Below are 22,239 nucleotides of genomic sequence, written 5' to 3'. Positions count from 1 at the left end.
AAATTACATTAAAAACACATAAAAAGCAAGACCATAATAAATACAGGATAGATTATTGTTCCTTGATCCATGTTTTTTGGGCAATGTGTTGTCGATCATGGAGCATCAGCTGGGGGATAGTGTGGGTTGGGACTGAATTGGAGTTCAATGGAAAGCCAGGTGAGGCCAGGTGGGTCTGGAGGCTGGAGAAGCAGAGGTCCAAGTGAAAGGAGGGTTCAGCATTGCCTGGCTCTGAAATAAATAAACGGCTTGTTTTGTTTTGTTTTTTACTCTCCGAAGCCTATTGCCTAATTCTGCCTTTCTTTCACAGAGGAAATGTGATTGTTGGCTGAAAATTTTGGAATAGAGCCTGTTCAGTTGAGAGAAGAGGGAGGAAGAGCATCTTGGATACAGTTAGTTTTTCATCAGAGTGGTTCCAACATGGAAAGACCCAACTCACCTGGATCTGAAGCAGGTAGGGCCCCCGGGAGCAGTGGGGAATTCTGGGAAAGTACTACACAGACGTTCCTGAATCAGCACATACAACAACAGCACTTCAGGCAGGCCTCCTACCAAGAGGGCGAGGAACCCAGAGAGGTTTGCAGCCGCCTCCACGATCTGTGCCGCCAGTGGCTGAAGCCAGAGCAACACACCAAGGCTGAGATGCTGGACCTGGTGATCCTGGAGCAGTTCCTGAGCCTCCTGCCCCCAGAGATGGGGAGCTGGGTCCAAGAGTGTGGGGCAGAGACCTGTTCCCAGGCGGTGGCCCTGGCGGAAGGCTTCCTCCTGAGTCGGGCAGAGGACAAGAGGCAGGAAAAACAGGTGAGAACATTTCCTCTCGGTTTCACTAATCTTGGGACTGATGGATAGATTAACTGTACATCCTGCCTTTCCTCCAAGATGGAGTAAGCCAAACCCTGCTCCCTCTGCCTCTTTTCCAACCTGCTCTGTCCCACCTGCTGTCACTTCCATATCCACTGTAAGCTGAATTGCACCTCAATTCAAATTTGTTGACCCCCGATATATTATTAAAAATGATGGCAGGTGGAATATGGCCAATCTCAGAATTCAGTTTCTGCACATTTGGAAAAAAAATCCTTTTCTAACCTTTCTCCATACTACTTCTGAAATTCTCTGTGCTCTTTCAGGCCCAAAATAACTACATTGAAGTCCACCCTGATATCTCTGAATCAGAGAAATCTCCATTAGACACCACCCAGAGCTTCCAGCAGAGAGAGCTCAAGCAGGAAGGAGATGGGGCTGCAGCCTTGGAGGGTAAGAAGGAATTCTTCTGGAAATTTTGGTGTTTTATGCCAGTGTGAATTTCCCTTTAGGGGATTGTAGCACATTCACAATCAATTTGAGCTAGAGAAGACGTACATGAAAGATCCCTAGGCCATGAAATAAGTATATAGTTAGGCATTTGGTTGCAAAATGTAATTTGTTATACTTCTACATTTGGATACTGTTGGGTTGGACTGAAATATTGGCTGGACGGTATGTTCCCAGGTGAAACCTGAAGCTAAGATTAGCCATGAAACTGAGCTGGAAGACAAACAGATAACTAACAATACTGTTAGTCAATTTAAAAAGTCCCAAACTCAAATACTTTTCATATTCCTAGGCTAGAGAATGCTCCCGTGTTCATAGCATCATTTCCTCATAGGTTTCTTTATAGGACTGTAATAGTAACCTCTGAGATGTTTATGTGATCAGCTTTCCACACCTTGCTCTCTCCCAGGGGCTGGATTGACATTGTTGCCAAATCCTCAGTCGTTTCTTCCCCTTTGTGATGGAGTGGAACTGAATCAGGTAAGCAGGGAGGATTCCTGGGAGAGGAGGATTCGAGCTGCCTGGGTGTCATTTGTTCCAGGCTTAATCATTAAGCATCTGTTGAAACGGGCAAAATTGAATAGGAGTTTCTTAAATGTGAAATACCGAAGCCACAATTGGAAACAGTGCCAACAAGAGGAAGGTAGAAATCTAAAGAAACCAGAAAGGGTGTTCAAAGAACTTTTAACTGAGCTAAATTTTTATTTATTTATTTATTATTCAAACTTGTATGCCGCCACTCCCCTAGGGCTCGGGGTGGCTTACAAGAACAGGCTAATATCTAACAATTTAAAAACATCTTTTAAACATCTTTAAAAACATCTTAGAAACACTCCCCCAGGGCTCAGAGCGGCTATATAAGAACAAGCTAAAACCTAAGCAATTTAAAAACAGCATTTAAAAGGAACATGTACAAGAAATGGAAAAGGGGGGAAATCACCTAAGAATTCAAATGACTAACCAGCATAAGTAGGGAAAGGGTCTGACAAGCTAAAGCAGAAAATGAGCTCAGGCTTGCCAGAGAGATCAAAAACAATAAAAAGTGGTTCTTTGGTTTGCTTCAGTAGAAGAAGGAAAAACGAGCAAACAGTGGTCTCTTCATTGAGTAGGTGGTGAAATACTAACGGGATAGGGAAAAGATAGAACATTGCCTCAGTGTTCTCCCAAAAGGGAATCCGTATTCTACTTGAGCAAGATGGAACAGATAAGGTAATATGGGAAATACAACCCAAAATAGGTGAAGAAGTAGTCCAGGAATACCTGGCCACTCTAAATGAATTCAAGTCTCCAGGGCCACATGAACTACATCCAAGAGTACTAGAGGAACTTGCAGAAGAAATTTCAGAACCACTGTCAATAATCCTTGAGAATCATTGGAGAACAGGAGAAATCCCAGCAGACTGGAAGAAGCAGAGGTTGTCTCTATCTTTTAAGAATGCACAAAAAAGAAGACCCCCAACAATTTCCATCTAAATAACCAGAAAGATTTTGGAGCAGACATTTAAGAAGATAGTCAGGAATCACTTAGAAAAAAATGCTATAATCACTAAAGGGCAATAAGGGTTTCTCAAAAGTAAGTCATGCCAGGGTTCTGTCCTGGGCCCAGTACTGTTTAACATGTGTATCATATTTTCAGATGACACCAAATTACCAGGGATAGCTAATAGTCTAGAAAATAGGATCAGAACTCAAAATGGTGTTAACATGTTAGAGAGCTGGGTGAAAACTAACCAAATTAATTTCAACAAGAATAAATGTTGGGTAGTACACTTAGTCAGCAGAGAAATGCAATGCATGGGTACAGGAAGGCTGACACTTGGCTTGACAACAGTTCATATGAAAAGGATCTGGGACTATCAGTAGACCAGAAGTTGAACATGAGCCAACAATGTGATGCAGCATCTTAAAAGCCTATGGGATTTTGTACTGGACCCAAAGCAATATAGTGTCTAGATTAAGGGAAGTCATGGTGACTTTCTGTCCAGTTCTGGGCACCAAATAAAAGCTGGAACATGTCCCAATTCAGTTTCTCATTCTACATTAACCAACCTCTCGTCTGTACAAAGCCTACAACTGTGGCATGGAGGCCTTAGCCCTTTCCCTTTCAAACAACCAACAGGAATGTACATCTACTTTAAAGATTTTCTTATAATTATTTGTTTTGTTTGCCCTTAAGTGAGAAGGAAATGTTTTCTTTTTCCACCAGGGCCCAATCGCCTTTGAGGACGTGGCTGTCCACTTCTCCCTGGAGGAGTGGATTCTCCTGAATCCTGATCAGAAAGTCTTGCACATGCAGACCATGGAGGAGATTCATGGGATTGTGGACTCTCTTGGTAAGCTTCCACAATGATGGGGATTTATTTATTTATTTATTTACAGCATTTATATTCCGCCCTTCTCACCCCGAAGGGGACTCAGGGCGGATCACATTACACATATAGGCAAACATTCAATGCCTTTTAACATAGAACAAAGACAAGACAAACATAGGCTCCGAGCGGGCCTCGAACTTATGACCTCCTGGTCAGTGATTTATTGCAGTTAATTAAAGCTGGTTTGCTCTCCCGTCTGCGCCACAGCCCTGGGATTTCTATCTCAAAATGCAGTATTATCCTAAATCATCACAGTCACTGAGGGTCCTCAAGGCAGGGCTTATGTTAGAAATATATGACATAAGTCCAATAGTGATAATAATAATCAATCTTTATTTATATTCCGCTTTTCTCCCTCAAGGGACCCAAAGCAGCTTACAATATACTAATATCATAAAAATGTAAGTCTGAATGCATATATAAAACAAATAAAACAATAAACATGAAAACATCTTAAAATAAACAATTTAAAAACAATATACATTCATGTGGCATCTTGTTGAGTTATACCGCACTTTGCTTCAGTTCATAAAATTATGGCATTTTCTGTCACTTCAATCTAAATTTCTTTGCTGAAGGCCTGCCTAAACTAAAAGGTTGTTAGCTGATTCTTGAAAGAAGAAAGTGGGCTGCTTTAATTTCTTTGGGGAGGGTATTCCATGGGCTCGGGGCGGTCACCGAGAATGCCCTTTCCCTCGTCAACGCCTTCCACTTTTCAGATGGTGATGGAAGTAAGAGCAGGGCCTCCTCTGAGCCTCCGGTGGCCAAGGCTATAAAAGCCTCATGACTTGAAGGTTGGGTTGCTGACCTGAAAGCTGCCAGGTTCGAATCCCACCCGGGGAGAGTGCGGATGAGCTCCCTCTGTCAGCTCCAGCTCCATGCGGGGACATGAGAGAAGCCTCCCACAAGGATGGTAAAACATCAAAACATCCGGGCGTCCCCTGGGCAATGTCCTTGCAGACGGCCAATTCTCTCACTCCAGAAGCAACTCCGGTTGCTCCTGACACGAAAGAGAAAAAAAAGGGGGGGGGGGCTCCTCTGTTGATCTTAAGGATCGGGCAGGTTGATATGAAACCAGCACCTTGAATGGGGCTCGGAAGCAAATTGTCAGCCAGTGAAGGTGCTGTAGCAGTGAAGTTGTGCGTTCCCTGGGTCCAGCACCTGTGAGTAGCCTGGCTTCAGCTCTTTGTGTCAGCGGGGTGATGGGTAGCAGAGTGAAATCCAAAAATTCACTATCCCGGTCTTGACCTCCTTCTCTCCAGACTGTCTCCCCGTGTGGAAAACAGCACTGGACAAACACACTCCAGCAGATGAGGGTTCGGTTGGAAATCCAACGGCAATAAACTTTTATTTACATTTCTATATACAAACAGAGCAAATCAGTCCTTCTCTCCATGAGTGCTCGCCGAAGCGACTCATGCACACACAGCACACTGCTCAACTCTGCTCAGGAAACTCCTCTGCATTCCACAGGAACAAGAAAGAAAGTCCCGGTCAAAACAAACTTGACCCCATTGGTCCTGTGATACATCAATCATAGCAGACTCTCATTAACTCCATAACTGCTGAAATGCCTTGCCAGAAAAACTAACACATAAGGCATTTCTAACAACCCAGATTGATTTAAACATTTCACAATACACAATACCCTGACACTTTGGACTAATGGAAGTTTCCGGGCAATCTTCAGGAGCAGCCCCACATCCTTTTGCTGGAACAGGGCTTCCCAGAAAAATCTCCCAAGAGTGATCACCTGAGATCAGTCATACAACTCTTTGGCCCCTTCTACACTGCCATATATTTATTTATTTATTTATTTATTTGTCACATTTATATCAGAGCAGCGCACATAGAGGCACAATTCAATGCTATACAACACATATCAGGCAAATATAACATAAACATTAAAACACCACTAAATCATTACAATTATAAAAATCACATAATCCAATATCATAGTCCAAGCCATTCCAATTGTCATTGCACAATTCCACATTTACATATTGCACTGATAGGTTAACCAAAAGCTTGGTCCCACTTCCACGTTTTCTGTTTTTTCCAAAAAGGAGGGAGGGAGGGAGCTGATCTGATGTCACTGGGGAGGGAGTTCCACAACCGAGGGACCACCACTGGGAAGGGCCTGTCTATCGTCCCCATCAACTGCACCTGCGAGAGTGGTGGGACCGAGAGCAGGGCCTCCCCAGACCAGTTTAATATCCAAGGTGGCTCTTAGAGGGAGATACGTTTGGACAGGTAAACTGAGCCGGCATCATATAAAATCGAGATAACCTGCTTTGACCTGTGAATTATATGGTCCTGTAGACTCATATAATCCAGTTTAAAGATAAAAATGTGGAGTATCTGCTTTGATCATCTCGATTATATGTCAGTGTAGAAGAGGCCCTTTCTCTCTCTGAGTGTGACAGATAGGCAAGGGAGAGGGAGGAAACAGATTTTCAAAATGTAACCTAGCAAATCTCTCCTGATTTCAGACACACTTTTTTATCCACCTGGTTTTGCATCCTGTATGTTTGGCAGGCTTGGAAAGCCACTCCGTGCCTAAAGCCAAAAGGAGTATGGAAAATGATAGAAAAGGCTTTTTTTCTTTGCAAAAGCTGACTTGCTCTTGATGTTTGCTTACATGCTTCCAACCAGTAACTTGAGCTCCCTGGAAATCTATTAAGAGAAATCTATTTATCATAAATAAATCTATTAAGAGCCATTGCTGGAGATAGGGGCTGGAGAATGGATTATCTAAAAGATCAGACTTCCCCTGGCTTCAGATTCATAGACTTATCTTTTGATTGGTGTGCTATTCAACCTTGTTTTTCCGGGCTAGCCTCTGCATGTCTGAAGGCTACGCTGTCTTTCTACTCTGCCTCTCCCCACACACAAACAGCTCCTAGCCTCAGTCATTCACAAAATGGTAATTTGCAATATACTACGTTTTATGTTCTGTGCTTGTGAATGATAGGGGCTCGGGGCTTTTTGTGCACTGGGAGAGGCATATAGCAGTCCTCAAACTCTATACCCCTCTCCTTAAAGTGGTAAGAGTGGTTCATAATTGCAACTATTTCAAACTGAGTCCATCTTTTTGAAACACTGTATATTTATTCTACACTGTATTAGGAGATCATGGGATCCCAGCTGAGTTGTTTAAAATCTTGAAAGATGATGCTGTCAAGGTGATGCATGCCATATGCCAGCAAAAATGAAAACACAAGAATGGCCATCAGATTGGGAAAAAATCATTTTATATCCCCATACCACAAATAGGAAACACTAAAGAATGCTCAAACTTTTGTACAGTGGCACTTATTTCACATGCCAGTAAGGTAATGCTCAAGATCCTGCAAGGAAGGCTCCAGCAATACATGGAGCGAGAGTTGCCAGATGTCCAAGCTGGGTTTAAAAAAGGCAGAGGAACAAGAGATCAAATTGCCAATATCTACTGGATAATGGAGAAAGAAAGGGAGTTTCAGAAACACATCTATTTCTGTTTTGTTGACTATTCTAAAGCCTTCGACTGTGTGGATCATAATAAATTGTGGCAAGTTCTTGGTGGTATGGGGATACCAAGTCACCTTGTCTGTCTCCTGAGAAATGTGTTTAACGACCAAGTAGCTACAGTAAGAACAGACCACGGAACAACAGACTGGTTCAAGATTGGGAAAGGAGGTACGGCAGGGCTGCATACTTTCACCCTCCCTATTCAACTTGTACGCAGAACACATCATGCGACGTGCGGGGCTTGAGGAATCCAAGGCTGGAGTTAAACTTGCTGGAAGAAACATTAACAACCTTAGATATGCAAATGATACCACTCTGATGGCTGAAAGCGAGGTGGAGCTGAAGAACCTTATAATCAAGGTGAAAGAAGAAAGTGCAAAAGCTGGGTTGCAGTTAAACATCAAGAAAACCAAGATTGTGGCAACCAGACTGATTGATAATTGGCAAATAGAGGGAGAAAACGTGGAGGCAATGACAGACTTTGTATTTCTAGGTGCGAAGATCACTGCAGATGCAGACTGCAGCCAGGAAATCAGAAGACGTTTACTTTTTGGGAGGAGAGCAATGGCCAACCTCGATAAAATAGTGAAAAGCAGAGACATCACACTGGCAACAAAGGCCCGCATAGTTAAAGCAGTGGTATTCTCCATAGTAATCTATGGGTGCCATCAGCCAACAAAAAAAAAACAACAAAGCCAGCGGACCTGATGGGATCCCTGCTGAAATCCCCCTGCTGAGGGTAGACCTGAGCTGATACAACAACTCCACCAGCTCATTGAATAAGTGTGGGTGACCGAGAAAATCCCAGCAGACTTCAAGGATGCCACCATCATCACCCTTTTCAAGAAAGGGGACAGAACAGACTGCAGGAACTATCGCGGTATCTCCCTTCTAACCTCCTCTGGGAAAATTCTTGCAAGAATCCTTGCAAACCGCCTTCTCCCTGTTTCAGAAGACACCCTCCCAGAATCCCAGAACGGCTTCCGTCCCTCCAGAGGAACAGTAGACATGATCTTCACTGTATGACAGCTCCAAGAAAAATGCAGGGAACAAAACCAACCTCTGTACATGGCATTCATTGACCTTGCAAAGGCATTTGACACAGTGAATCGCAGCGCTCTCTGGACCATCCTCCAAAAAATCGGGTGCCCTGACAAATTTGTGAACATCCTACGGCTCCTCCATGATGACATGATGGCAACAGTCTTGGACAGCAACGGCTCCCAATGTGACCCATTTAAGGTGGAATCAGGTGTCAAGCAGGGATGTGTTATTGCCCCCACCTTATTTTCCATCTTCATTGCTATGATATTTCACCTTGTTGATGGGAAGCTTCCCACCGGTATGGAAATCATCTATCAGACAGATGGCAAGCTATTTAATCAGCAGACTGAGAGTCAAAACCAAGGTCACTACAACATCTGTTATAGAACTCCAATATGCCAATGACAACGTAGTCTGTGCACACTCAGAAGAAGACCTACAAGCCACTCTAAACACCTTTGCAGAAGCATACGAGAAGCTCGGCCTCTCACTGAACATCTAGAAAACCAAAGTGCTCTTCCAACAGGCACCAGCTTAATCCCTCTGCGATGCTAGGAATACAGCTTAATGGTGTAACATTAGAAAACTTTGACCATTTCCGCTACCTTGGCAGCCACCTCTCCGCAAAAGTCAACATCAACACTGAAATATAACACCGCCTGAGCTCTGCGAGTGCAGCATTTTTCAGAATGAAGCAGAGAGTGTTTGATGATCGGAACATCCGTAGAGATACCAAGGTGCTTGTTTACCATGCCATTGTCCTCCCAACCCTGCTCTACGCCTGCGAAACGTGGATGGTCTACAGACGTCACACTCAACTCCTGGAGCGTTTCCATCAGCATTGCCTCAGGAAAATCCTGCAAATCTCTTGGGAAGACAGGCGGACAAATGTCAGCGTGCTTGAGGAAGCATTGAAGCGATGCTCCTACGCCATCAACTCCGCTGGACTGGCCACATTGTCCGAATGCCCGATCACCATCTCCCAAAGCAGCTACTCTACTCCGAACTCAAGAACAGGAAACGTAATGTTGGTGGGCAGGAAAAGAGATTTAAAGATGGGCTTAAAGCCAACCTTAAAAACTGTGGCATAGACACTGAGAACTGGGAAGCCCTGGCCCTTGAGTGCTCTAATTGGAGGTCAGCTGTGACCAGCAGTGCTGTGGAGTTCGAAAAGGCATGAATGGAGGGCTTAAGAGAGAAACGTGCCAAGAGGAAGGCCTGTCAAGCCAACCCTGACCGGGACCGTCTTCCACCTGGAAACGGATGTCCTCACTGCGGGAGAACATGCAAATCAAGAATAGGTCTCTTCAGCCACCTAAAACCCAACCCCAAGACACCAGAGATGGAAGACAATCCTCCTCGAACTACGAGGGATCGCCTAAGTAAGTAAGTAAGTAAGCAATTCCCCATAGTAATCTTTGGATGCGAGAGCTGGACCATAAGGAAGGCTGAGCAAAGGAAGATAGATGCTTTTGAACTGTAGTGTTGGAGGAAAATTCTGGGAGTGCCTTGAACCACAAGAAGATCCAACCAGTCCATCCTCCAGGAAATAATGCTCAGCTGCTCACTGGAGGTAAGGATATTAGAGGCAAAGATGAAGTATTTTGGCCACATAATGAGTAGACAGGAAAGTTTGGAGAAGATCATGATGGGAAAATGGAAGGAAAAAGGAAGAGAGGCTGACCAAGGGACTGGCTTGACCTTGAAGGAATTGGGGTGGCAGTGGCCGACAGGAAGCTCTGGTGTAATAATAATAATAATAAAACTTTATTTATACCCCGCCACCATCTCCCCAACGGGGACTCGGGGCGGCTCACATGGGGCCATGCCCAAGACAATACAATAAACAAAATATAAAAACAACATATCAAAATACAATTAAACAATACAAGAATAACACTACACAGTACAGAACAAAATCAAAGCAAAACGTAGCATAACATAACAAGGGCGGGCCGCATGGACACAAAGTTAAAAACTCGGGGTAAGAAGAGATAAGAATAAAACCATGGGGAACAGTGTAGACTGGTCCATGAGGTCATGAAGAGTCAGAAGCGACTGAACGAGTAAACAACAACAACAAACATTAGGAAATCATTTAGGTGATTACCAGGCCAGTTGACACAATCACTCCTAAATGTCTGCTTTCATAAAGCAGAGCCAACACGCTTTAACATGCTGCGCCATTGGAGGTTCCAATACACAGTATACAAATACACAAATATAAAATATATAAGATAGGTATAAAACAGCAATGTACATAAACTCCCATTAAAAATCTAAGAATTATATCATTCCTAAAATGCAATGAAACCTATGAATAAGTTATCTATTAGCAATAAAGTGCGGAGTGGCACAATTGGGTCATCGGGCTGGCCAGAATTACACAGGCCCAAAGGCCTGCCGGAAGAACCACGTTTTTAAACTCATCTAAAAGGCTTGAAGGGTGGGGGCAAGTCTAATTTCTGTAGGCAGGGAATTCCAGAGTCAGGGAGCCACTACCAAGAAGGCCCTCTCTCTCATTCCCACTAACCATATTTGAGACGGTGGTGGGACCGAGACAAGGCCCTCTCCAGTAGATCTCAATGCTCCCACCGGTTCGTAGAAGGAGATGCAATCTCGAAGATAGGTTGGACCTGAAGCGTGTATTCTTCTGAGCCGACTCACTGGGATGAGGCTTGGGTGGCCTGCTTTGCGGTGGTTCCGGTCCTTCCTGAAGGGTCGAATTCAGATGGTCGTTCTGGGGGACTCCTGTTTGACTACCTGGCCGTTGGCCTGTGGGGTTCCTTAGGGTTCAATTCTGTCCCCATGCTGTTTAATATTTACATGAAACCACTGGGAGAGATCATACGGAGTTTTGGAGCTCACTGTCAAATTTATGCAGATGACACGGAACTCTATTACTTCTTTCCACCCAATGCCAAGGATGCTGTCCTTGTTCTTTCATCAGTGATGGATTGGATGAGGGTTAACAAGTTGAAATTAAATCCAGACAAGACAGAGGTACTCCTGCTCAGTCAGAAGGTGGATCAGGGTGTGGTGTTACAGCCTATGTTGAACGGGGTCACACTCCTCCTGAAGACACAGGTTAGCAATCTGGGGGTGCTCCTGTACTTATCGCTGAGCCTGGAACCCCAGATGTTGGTAGTGACAATCTTTGCACAGTTAAAACTTGTGCGCCTGCTGCATTTATACCTCGCACTTGGCCATGGTAGTCCACACCTTAATCACATCTTGCTTGAACTACTGCAATGCTCTCTACGTGTGTCAGACCTTGTCTGCACGTGTTCAGTGGCCACCCATTCAGGGTGGAGGGCCCAGGAGGCCCACTGGACCAAGTAAAACAGTCATCTTTGAGACTTTTTAGAGTCCAGTATATCTTTAATCTCAAAATGTGTATGAGCCCTCATCATAATTGGAACAGGGTCCGAGCCAGGCTTACTCCACTTACGGGAAGTACAGGCCTATTCAAGCAGGCTGACATGGAAAACAGGGTGGACTTTTCTCCAAGTAAAGTCCAACTGAACGGCAACAGGGTTGATGATAGCAGAAACAGGAAACGGGCTGATTACTTAGGGGAAAGCTTCCAGGAAGGTTGAGTAGATTTTTAAGTATTTTGTGGACAGATAAACCAGTTCTCCCACTTTAAAGTCAGTCTGAACGGCCTGCTTCTTGTCAGCAATTTTTTTGTAATCCTGTTTGGCTAAGTCCAAGGCTGCTTGTATCGCTGGCCAGGAAGCAGCAATCTTCTCACCCCACTCATTGGATTCCCACCCCCCACCCCCCACTGAGTCACTTGCCCCCAATGCAGGGAAAGGAGGGAAATCCCTGCCTCCCACTTCCTTGAACAGTGAAACCCCAGTTGACAAGTGGTCCAAATTATTGTAACAATACTCGCAAAGTCTAAAAGAGTGTTCCATTGATCTTGTTGGTAAGTACTGTAGCACCTCAGGAACTCCTGTAAAATCTTCTGGACCCGTTCCGTGGCACCATCTGTTTCGGGATGAAATGCTGTGCTAAGCGCCCTTTCAGTACCCATCATATTGACAAAAGAACTCCAAAACTTAGATGTAAATTGGGGACCTTGATCAGTTATGATGCATTTAGGGCACCCATGCAATCTGAAAACATGATGCAGAAATAACGTAGCCAATTCAGGAGCAGAGGGAAGTCTCTTAAGGGGCACGAAATGTACCTGTTTAGAAAATAAATCAAATACAGTCCAGATTGTGTTATAGCCATGACTATCAGGCAGTTCAACAATGAAATCCATAGCAATTAGAGTCCACAGCTGGGTTGGGTTTGCCACAGGCTGTAACAAACCTGTGGGCTTGCCCACCTTCTGCTTGCCTTTAGCACACACAGAGCATTCTTGCAAATAATCTTTGACATCTTTGCACATAGTAGGCCACCAGAACTGGCACAAAAGTAGTTTCAGGGTTTTTGTAAATCCAAAATGCCCAGAGTCTCTCACATCATGGGACTGGGCCAAAAATTTTCCCCGGAGGGCCAGGGGCACATCATACTTGGATCCATAAGTCCACAAGACTGCTGGGTCAACTTCCCCTTATGGGTCGTGAGCCAGTCATCTCTCTGTGCTGCCTTCCTCAGTTCATCTGCAAGTTCGGCCAGTTGGCTATTGGGGGAGCCTTATCCCGTAGCTTGGCTCGGGTTTGCACCACTAAGCAAACAATTATTGTTGAGAGAACATGGTCCCCAATAGTCAGCCGCTGGCATATGGGAGAGGGCATCGGCCAGACGAGTTTGTTTCCCAGAGAAGAACTTCAACGTGAAGTTGAAATGGCTAAAAAACTGAGCCCAACGCAATTGTTTGGCATTCAGTCTTTGGGGGGTCTGCAGGGCTTGTAGATTTTTATGGTCTGTCCACACCTCAAAGGGAATTGTCGTCCCCTCCAGGAAGTGTCACCAATGCAAAAATGCTGCCCTGACTGCAAAATATTCTTTTTCCCATACACATCCTTGACTTTGGCCTGATCCATGCCTAGGCCCCTGGGGAGATGCAGAACCCTAAATAGTCCAACTCGGTCTTATGAAATTCACGCTTTGAGAGCTTTGCATACAGCTGATTCTCTTGTAATATCTGTAGAACCCGCTGGGTCATTTTTACATGCTCATCCATATCTCTCGAATAAATCAAGATGTCATCCAGATAAACAATCACTCCCTTATATAGCTACTCATGAAAGATTTCATTAATAAATTGCATGAAGAGGCAGGACTTTGAAAATGAATGTTCCTAAATGACAGTTGAAATATGTTTTCCAACAATCTTCTGGCCAGACCCTTATTCTAAAAAATGCTTCCTAAGATCCACTTTGGTAAATATCCAAGCTTCCCCCAATTAGGCTAACATGTTGGATATTAATGGAAGGGGATATTTGTTGGAGGTGCAGATTGTGTTCAGACCCTTGTAATCAACGCACAGCCTCAGAGACCCATCCGCTTTTGGATGGAACAAAACAGGGATGGCCACTGGTAAATTCGCTGGTTCAATAAGCCTCTGGCCAGATTCTTGTCAATAAATCCTCTCAGGGCTCTTTTTTCAGGCTCTGACATGGCATATGGTTTGGGGCATCTATAGCAGATCACTGTAGTTTCCTGGCAACCACTCAGCTTCTCCTTCCCCCTCCAACTCTACCCCTTTGGCAGGGAGTTTGCCGGGGGCACTTTTCCCTTGATCACTTTTGGAGGAAGAGGAGTTTTTTGAGGAGGGGCTTGTCTCCATTTTGCTGGCTCATTCCTTTTGGGCAATCAGCTTCTCGGTGCCCCTCGTGGCCACATATTAAGCTCGCTCCTCATCTCACCTTCCTCTCTCTGCTAGACGATCTGCCTCAGGCATTGAATGTTTGCCATTTTATGTTGGAATCCGCCCTGAGTCCCCTTTGGGAGATAGGGTGGAATACAAATAAAGTTTTATTATTATTTATTTATTTATTTATTTATTCAGTGGGAGGAACAGCGTATTCCTCCAGAGTGGGCTGCTCCTGGGTGCTGGGTTTGGCCTCCTTCCATGAGTCGACATGGCATCTGCTCCTTGTCACACTCCACTCTCCCTGCTAGTATAATCCACACATCTAAGGTATCAGGATTGCCGTGGTGCAGGGCCCATTCCAGCAAATCCGCTCTCAACCCCAACCTGAAATATTCCATCTTGGTGATCTCTGACCAATCACGGATCTTCCTGGTGGTCACTTTAAAGTCTAAAGCATATTCGACACCGTCTTATTCCCCTGGTAAATCCTCTTAATTGTCCTTTCGCCTTCTCTTCGGCCAGGGGATCTTGGAACCTATCTCTGAAAGCCCTCAGGAAATCATCCAGTCTTCTTAGTTCAGGCGCCCAGATATCGTACATCTGCATCAGCCAATATGCGGCGGCGTTTTTCTGATTAGCTCTTATGGCATGGATCCTACCCCCCTCCAAAGGGAGAAGATCCCCATAATCCTCCATATAATGTCTTATGTTAGTTATGAAGTAGGATAGTTGCTTTGGGTCTCCATTAAACTTCACACGTAGTTCACCCCTGCCATGGGCTGCCTGCAACTGGCTTCTCCTCGACAGTCCTGTTGTGAAGGCGGAAGTGCCTTGCTGTTCTGTGTCCTCCACCTTGTCTGCGAACATCACTTGACCCGATGGCCAGGATGCTCCTCCTCCCTGGGAACGATATTCCCTTTGATCACTCTGGTCGGCAGCTGCCATCCAGGACGCCGTTACCTCCCGCCTCATCTCACTAAGTTGGAAAGAGATGATTTGCAGCATCCGCTCCATCATGTCAACTTTCTTCTCCAACGTTTTGGTCTCCGAAGGGGCCTCTCCCACAGCTTCTGCTCCATCCATCAGGGGGATCATCCATCGCACTGTCACCCCCTTCTCCGATGGCACTTGGGTTGAGTGCAAAGGCATCCAAGGTCCCATAAGGTCTACGTCAGCTTCACTGCTCATGGGTTCCTCATTGAGTTCCCTCTCAAGTGCTGAAGCCAATGCACTCCACGGGCTCATCTCCAGAACCTCTGGGGCTTGTGGCTCCAGCATGTCTTGTAGACATGATGCTCTCACTGGACAGCATACACTGTACGGGATGAGCTGGAACTGAGGAGAGCTGTCTTAATGTCAGACCCTGGAAGATCATGGAATAAAGGTATGCTCACAAAGGCAAATCCTTGGATGCAGCTTGGATTTCCTTCTTACCATAAGCTGTAGAAAGACAGTTCTAACCAGTTCCTGCCAACTGCAGTGTATATCCTCTAATTGACCCATGACCCTTCCCACTATCTATTTTCAAACGGCTACATTCTATTCTCACAGAACACACTACAGTTCCCAGTTCCCCCCAGTCCAGATGGCCCTTATCAGAGATGTGTAGCCAGCCTCCCTCTCCCAACAGTCATGGCATGGGGTGGATGAAACACCTCAGGGCAAACACCTCAGGACACATCCTGACATGGGGCTACCTTTGAAGATAAGCTTCAACTGGTACAGAGATCAGCAGCCAGATTATTAACTGGAGCTTCGTACATGGAACGGAAAACTCCCATGCTGCGGCAGCTCCACTGGCTACAGGTCTGCTTCCAGTCTAGATACAAAATGCTGGTCATTATCCTTAAAGCCCTAAACAGTTCTGGCCCAGATTACTTGAAGAACCGCATTTCCCCTTATAGAATTACTCAAACGCTGCGATCGGCAAAGGAGGCACTTACTTACTTACTTAGGCGATCCCTCGTCGTTCGAGGACGATAGTCTTCCAACCTTGGTATCTTGGGTGTGTGTTCTTAGGTGGCTGAAGAGACCGATTCTTGACCCGCATATTCTCCCGCAGTGAGGACATCGGTTTCCAGGTGGAAGGCGGTCCCGGTCGGGGTTAGCTTGACGCTCCTTCCTCTTGGCACGTTTCTCCCTTAAGCCCTCCGTTCGTGCCTCTTCGAACTCAGCAGCACTGCTGGTGACAGCTGACCTCCAATTGGAGCGCTCAAGGGCCAGGGCTTCCCAGTTCTCAGTGTCTATGCCACAGTTTTTAAGATTGGCTTTGAGCCCATCTTTAAATCTCTTTTCCTGCCCACCAACATTCTGTTTCCCATTCTTGAGTTCGGAGTAGAGGAGCTGCTTTGGGAGACGGTGATCAGGCATCCGGACAACGTGGCCAGTCCAGCGGAGTTGATGGTGTAGGAGCATCGCTTCAATGCTGGTGGTCTTTGCTTCCTCAAGCATGCTGACATTTGTCCGCCTGTCTTCCCAAGAGATTTGCAGGATTTTCCTGAGGCAATGCTGATGGAAACGCTCCAGTAGTTTGGTGTGACGTCTGTACACAGTCCACGTTTCGCAGGCGTAGAGCAGGGTTGGGAGGACAATGGCTTTATAAACAAGCACCTGGGTCTCTCTACGGATGTCCCGGTCATCAAACACTCTCTGCTTCATACGGAAAAATGCTGCACTCGCAGAGCTCAGGCGGTGTTGTATTTCAGTGTCGATGTTGACTTTTGTGGAGAGATGGCTGCCAAGGTAGCGGAAATGGTCAACATTTTCTAATGTTACACCGTTAAGCTGTATTCCTGGCTTTGCAGAGGGATTAGCTGGTGCCTGTTGGAAGAGCACTTTGGTTTTCTCAATGTTCAGTGAGAGGCCGAGCTTCTCGTATGCTTCTGTGAAGGTGTTGAGAGTGGCTTGTAGGTCTTCTTCTGAATGCGCACAGACTACGTTGTCATCAGCATATTGGAGTTCTATAACAGATGTTGTGGTGACCTTGGTTTTGGCTCTCAGTCTGCTGAGGTTAAATAGCTTGCCATCTGTCCGATAGATGATTTCCACTCCGGTGGGAAGCTTCCCATCAACAAGGTGAAGTATCATAGCAATGAAGATGGAAAATAAGGTAGGGGCAATAACACATCCCTGCTTGACACCCGATTCCACCTTAAATGGGTCACTTTGGGAGCCGTTGCTGTCCAAGACTGTTGCCATCATGTCATCATGGAGGAGCCGCAGGATGTTCACGAATTTGTCAGGGCACCCGATTTTTTGGAGGATGGTCCAGAGAGCGCTGCGATTCACTGTGTTGAATGCCTTTGCAAGGTCAATGAATGCCATGTACAGAGGTTGGTTTTGTTCCCTGCATTTTTTTGGAGCTGTCGAGCAGTGAAGATCATGTCCACTGTTCCTCTGGAGGGGCGGAAGCCATTCTGGGATTCTGGGAGGGTGTCTTCTGAGACAGGGAGAAGGCGGTTTGCAAGGATTCTTGAAAGGATTTTCCCGGCGGAGGTTAGAAGGGAGATACCACGATAGTTCCCGCAGTCTGTTCTGTCCCCTTTCTTGAAAAGGGTGATGATGGTGGCATCCTTGAAGTCTGCTGGGATTTTCTCGGTCATCCACACCTTTTCAATGAGCTGGTGGAGTTGTTGTATCAGCTCAGGACCACCCTCTTTGAAGATTTCAGCAGGAATCCCATCAGGTCCACTGGCTTTGTTGTTTTTTTGTTGGCTGATGGCATTGCTGACTTCTTCCAAACTAGGCAGTGCTGCAAGCTCATCCCTGGTTTGTTGTTGCGGGATTTGTGAGAGGGTCTCTTCGGCCACATTGGAGCTACGATTCAGCAGGTTCTGGTAGTGCTCTTTCCAACGTAGTGCAATTGATGTTTTGTCCTTCAGAATTTTGGTTCCATCTGATGAGCGTAGGGGCTGTATGCCATGGTTTCTTGGTCCATAAATGATCTTTGTGGTTTTGAAAAATCCCTGAGCGTCATGGGTATCTGCAAGGTGTTGGATTTCTTCAGCCTTCTTTGTCCACCAGATGTTCTTGAGTTCTCTGGTCCTTCTTTGGACCTCAGCTTTTGCACTGGCATAGATCTTTTTCTTGGCAGCACAGTTGGTGTCTCTCTGCCATGTTTGGAAGGCTTTCCTTTTGTTATCAATCAGCTGTTGGATCTCTTTGTCGTTATCATCAAACCAGTCTTGAGGAGGCACTACTCTTGGTCCCACCCCCGTATCAAATGCAGTGGAAATATGAGAGAGGGCCATCTCTGCAATCACCCATCACCTCTGGAATGCACCTTCTCTCCTCACCTTTAAAAAGTTGCTAAAACACATCTTTGCATCCTGACGTGCGGAGAGGAGGAAGACTAATATGCCTCGACATATAACATCATCTAGATATATTAAATTCTGCCCCCGATACTGGAACTGATTTCATGCCAGTTAGTTGTGGATATTTGTTTCATTTTTAATCAAAAATGTTTAAGTACATAATATGTGATTATGTTTGTTAGGGTGGACTAGTTTTTTTTTTAATAATTGTTACCTGTTACTAAGTTCTAGTAATGGTTGTTTTAGTTTTTGACTTGTTATGTTTTGATGTTATTTGTTCATATTTTTTGTTGGAATTGAATGTTTGCCATATGTCTTGGAAACTGCCCTGAGTCCCTCTGGGAAGATAAGGCGGTCTAGAAATAAAGTTTATTTATTGGTTTGTTTGTTTAAATTGCCAGATCTGAGCCAACAAGAAATCTTTGAAGAAACTGAGGATTTCGTAAGCCAGGAGTGTGAAGAATATTTTCTCCAGAGATTACACTTGGTGAAACACGAGAGATTTCACACAGGACAGGAAACATACAGATGCCAGGAGTGTGGGAAATGTTTTGCTGACAGTACCCAATTGGTGAGCCACAAAAAACTCCACACAGGAGAGAAGTCATACCAATGCCAGGAGTGTGGGAAATATTTTCCTCACTATTTAGCCTCAGTGAGGCACAAAAGACTCCACACAGAGACATCATACCAATGTCAAGAGCATGAGAAATGTTTTACTAACAGTTCACACTTGGTGAGGCACAAAAGACTCCATACGGGAGAGAAGACATACCAATGCCAGGAGTTTGGGGAAAGTTCTGCTTGCAATTCAGCCTTGATGAGGCACAAAAGACTTCACACAGCAGAGAAGCCATTCCAATGCCAGGAGTGTGGGAAATGTTTTGCTGACAGTTCAAAACTGGTGAGGCACGAAAGACTCCACACAAGAGAGAAGCCATATCAATGCCAGGAATGTAGGAAAGGTTTTGCTAGCAGTTCACACTTGGTGAGGCACAAAAGACTCCACACAGGAGAGAAGCCATACCAATGTCAGGAGTGTGGGAAATGTTTTACTAACAGTTCGCACTTGGTAAGCCACAAAAGACTCCACACAGGAGAGAAGCCATACCAATGCCAGGAGTGTGGGAAGTGTTTTGCTTACAGTTCAGCCTTGCTGACCCACAAAAGACTTCACACAGGAGAGAAGCCATACCAATGCCAGGAGTGTGGGAAATGTTTTGCTGTCAGTTCAGCCTTGGTGAGACACAAAAGGCTCCACACAGGAGAGAAGCCATACCAATGCCAGGAGTGTGGGAAATGTTTTACTGACACGTCAGCCTTGGTGAAGCACAGAAGACTCCACACAGGAGAGAAGCCATACCAATGCCAGGAGTGTGGGAAATGTTTTAATAACAGTTCACACTTGGTGAACCACAAAAGACTCCATACAGGAGAGAAGCCATATCAATGCCAGGAGTGTGGGAAATGTTTTGCTACCAGTTCAACCTTGGTGAGCCATAAAAGACTTCACACAGGAGAGAAGCCATTCCAATGCCAGGAGTGTGGGAAATGTTTTGCTGACAGTTCAGCCTTGGTGAGGCACAAACAACTCCACACAGGGGAGAAGCCATACCAGTGCCAGGAGTGTGGGAAATTTTGTGCTTCCAGTTCAGAATTGGTGAAGCACAATAGACTCCACACACGAGAGAAGCCATACCAATGCCAGGAGTGTGGGAAATGTTTTGCTTCCAGTTCAGTATTGTTGAGGCACAAAAGAATCCACACAGGAGAGAAGCCATACCTATGCCAGGAGTGTGGGAAAAGTTTTGCTCGCAATTCAGCCTTGGTGAGCCACAAAAGAGTTCACACAGGAGAGAAGCCATTCCAATGCCATGAGTGTGGGAAATGTTTTGCTGACAGTTCAGCCTTGGTGAGGCACAAAAGACTCCACACAGGAGAGAAGCCATACCAATGCCAGGAGTGTGGGAAATATTTTGCTTTCAGTTCAGAATTAGTGAAGCACAAAAGACTCCACACAGGAGAGAACCCCTACCAATGCTAGGAGTGTGGGAAATGTTTTGCTTTCTGTTTAGAATTGGTGAGGCACAAAAGACTCCAAACAGGAGAAAAGCCATACCAATGCCCGGAGTGTGGGAAATGTTTTGTTCCAGGTTCATAATTTTTGAAGCATCAGGGACTACATACAGGAGAGAAATCATCCAAAGAGTTGGGACAAAACTAATAAAATGAATTGGAACAGGGAAAATGGACGTTGTGCACATTCTGATACTGTAGACTATATGTTCAGCATTTCCTGAAGAATGTGATATTCCCTTGGTGCCAAGTAGCACTTTGCTTGACTTTGGCATGAGCTCTTAGTCAACTGTCTTCTTTGTTTTGAACTGTTGTTCAGTTTTGTTGTTGCTGTTGCTGTTTTGTTTGACTTGGGACTGTTATGGAGCACTTTTTTGCTCCTCTGGACACCGGTTACAGCATGGGACTAGAATACCTTTCCCCTGGTCAGCCTTTGTTGGTAAACATCCGATTTCAAACAAGACACTTTGAAAAATTCTGCCTAAGATTTTGTGGACTCCCCATTCTTGTCATTTGAATCGCTAAGTGGTGGTCCTGTTCGTAGAGCAGCAGAAAACAAGCTCCCGGTAACAATTCTCCAGGGGGTTCAATATGATTGTTATGTCACCTATTCTGGAAAAAAATGTAATTCCATCTGTTTTTCCTTAGTTTACAGCTCCTTTCCTACTTTGGTTGAAAATTTCCAGTTTGTGAATGCTGTTTATCAGCCGGGATTCCAGAATTGAACACAGAGCTTCCTTTGAGGCCAGGCCAAAGGAAAAGATGCTTGACTATTGTTTTCCTTGATGTGCAAATTTACTGGCCATTCCCTGCTCCTGGCACACACGCTTTTAATCTACATTAAATTGAAAAACATGAGTATTGCTGTTGTTACCGACCATGAAAGACACACACACACACACACACCGGGTCAAAAATCTGAAATGGATTAGCTTGGTACCACTGGAGAGCATTCCGCAGGTTAACACGGCTTTTAGTTTTACAAATAGATGGATTCCAAGTCCTGAGAACATCCAGCAATAGCTACCGATGCTCAGGAAGCTCAACAGTCCCCACTCTATTGTTTCTAACCCCTAATAAAAGGGTTATCCTTATCTGAACGCCTCATGGCTTTTCATTTGCATCCTGTGTCTTATTTTTTACACACTTCCGCATTTGAGACCCCCTCACCAACAGCTCAGGCTGCAAGGCCAACGGGCCCTGCAGCCCCCTTCCTCACACTAGTGTCTCCCAACATGCCTCCCCACTTTCCGTCCTTCCTGGGGCTCCGTAGCCCTGGGAACACCATACTTTTCCCGCAGCCATTCTCCTCTGTTGACTTGCATTGAGTCTTATCCTCAGATGAACTGACCTCTTACCTACTATCTTGAAGCCCCCAGTGGCACAATGGATTAAACCCTTGTTCTGATAGAACTGCTAACCTGAAGATTGGATTGCTGACCTGAAGGTTGCCTGTTCAAATCCGGGGAGAGCGGGTGAGCTCTTTCTGTCAGCTCCAGCCCCCTATGCCGGTACATGAGAGAAACCTCCCACAAGGATGGTAAAACTTCAAACTTTCAGGTGTCCCTTGGGCTACATCCTTGCAGACGGCCAATTCTCTCTCACCAGAAGCAACTTGCAGTTTCTCAAGTTGCTCCTGACATGAAAAAAGCCTACTAACCCAGAAATCCAGGAACTGCACTTGCTGTCACCACAGATACAGAAACCCAACAGGTCTCCCTTCATATCCACAGATTAAAGCTATACACATCTGCTTGAGCCCCCAGACACCCTCCTCAACTCCCACTACTTTGGGGTCTTTAATTGGCCCAGGAGCTCCCACATACTAACTGGCATT

General features: G+C 45.3%; 1 protein-coding gene across 1 annotated transcript in view; it reads left to right on the top strand.

Moving 5' to 3' along the window:
- The window catches only part of LOC103280228 (zinc finger protein 420), a 412,323-nt gene extending 390,827 nt beyond the window's left edge, over nt 1-21,496 (top strand). Inside the window, exons 2-5 of the mRNA XM_062973357.1 lie at nt 1,128-1,254; nt 1,721-1,791; nt 3,518-3,644; nt 18,728-21,496. Of these exons, the coding sequence (XP_062829427.1) occupies nt 1,128-1,254; nt 1,721-1,791; nt 3,518-3,644; nt 18,728-20,370 (1,968 nt within the window). The 3' untranslated portion in view covers nt 20,371-21,496. The remainder of the gene's footprint in view (nt 1-1,127; nt 1,255-1,720; nt 1,792-3,517; nt 3,645-18,727) is intronic.
- Nucleotides 21,497-22,239: the final 743 nt, after the last annotated feature.

Source organism: Anolis carolinensis, chromosome 2, assembly GCF_035594765.1.
Source record: "Anolis carolinensis isolate JA03-04 chromosome 2, rAnoCar3.1.pri, whole genome shotgun sequence".
Taxonomy (NCBI): Eukaryota; Metazoa; Chordata; class Lepidosauria; order Squamata; family Dactyloidae; genus Anolis; species Anolis carolinensis.
This window is presented reverse-complemented; position numbering and strand designations above follow the sequence as displayed.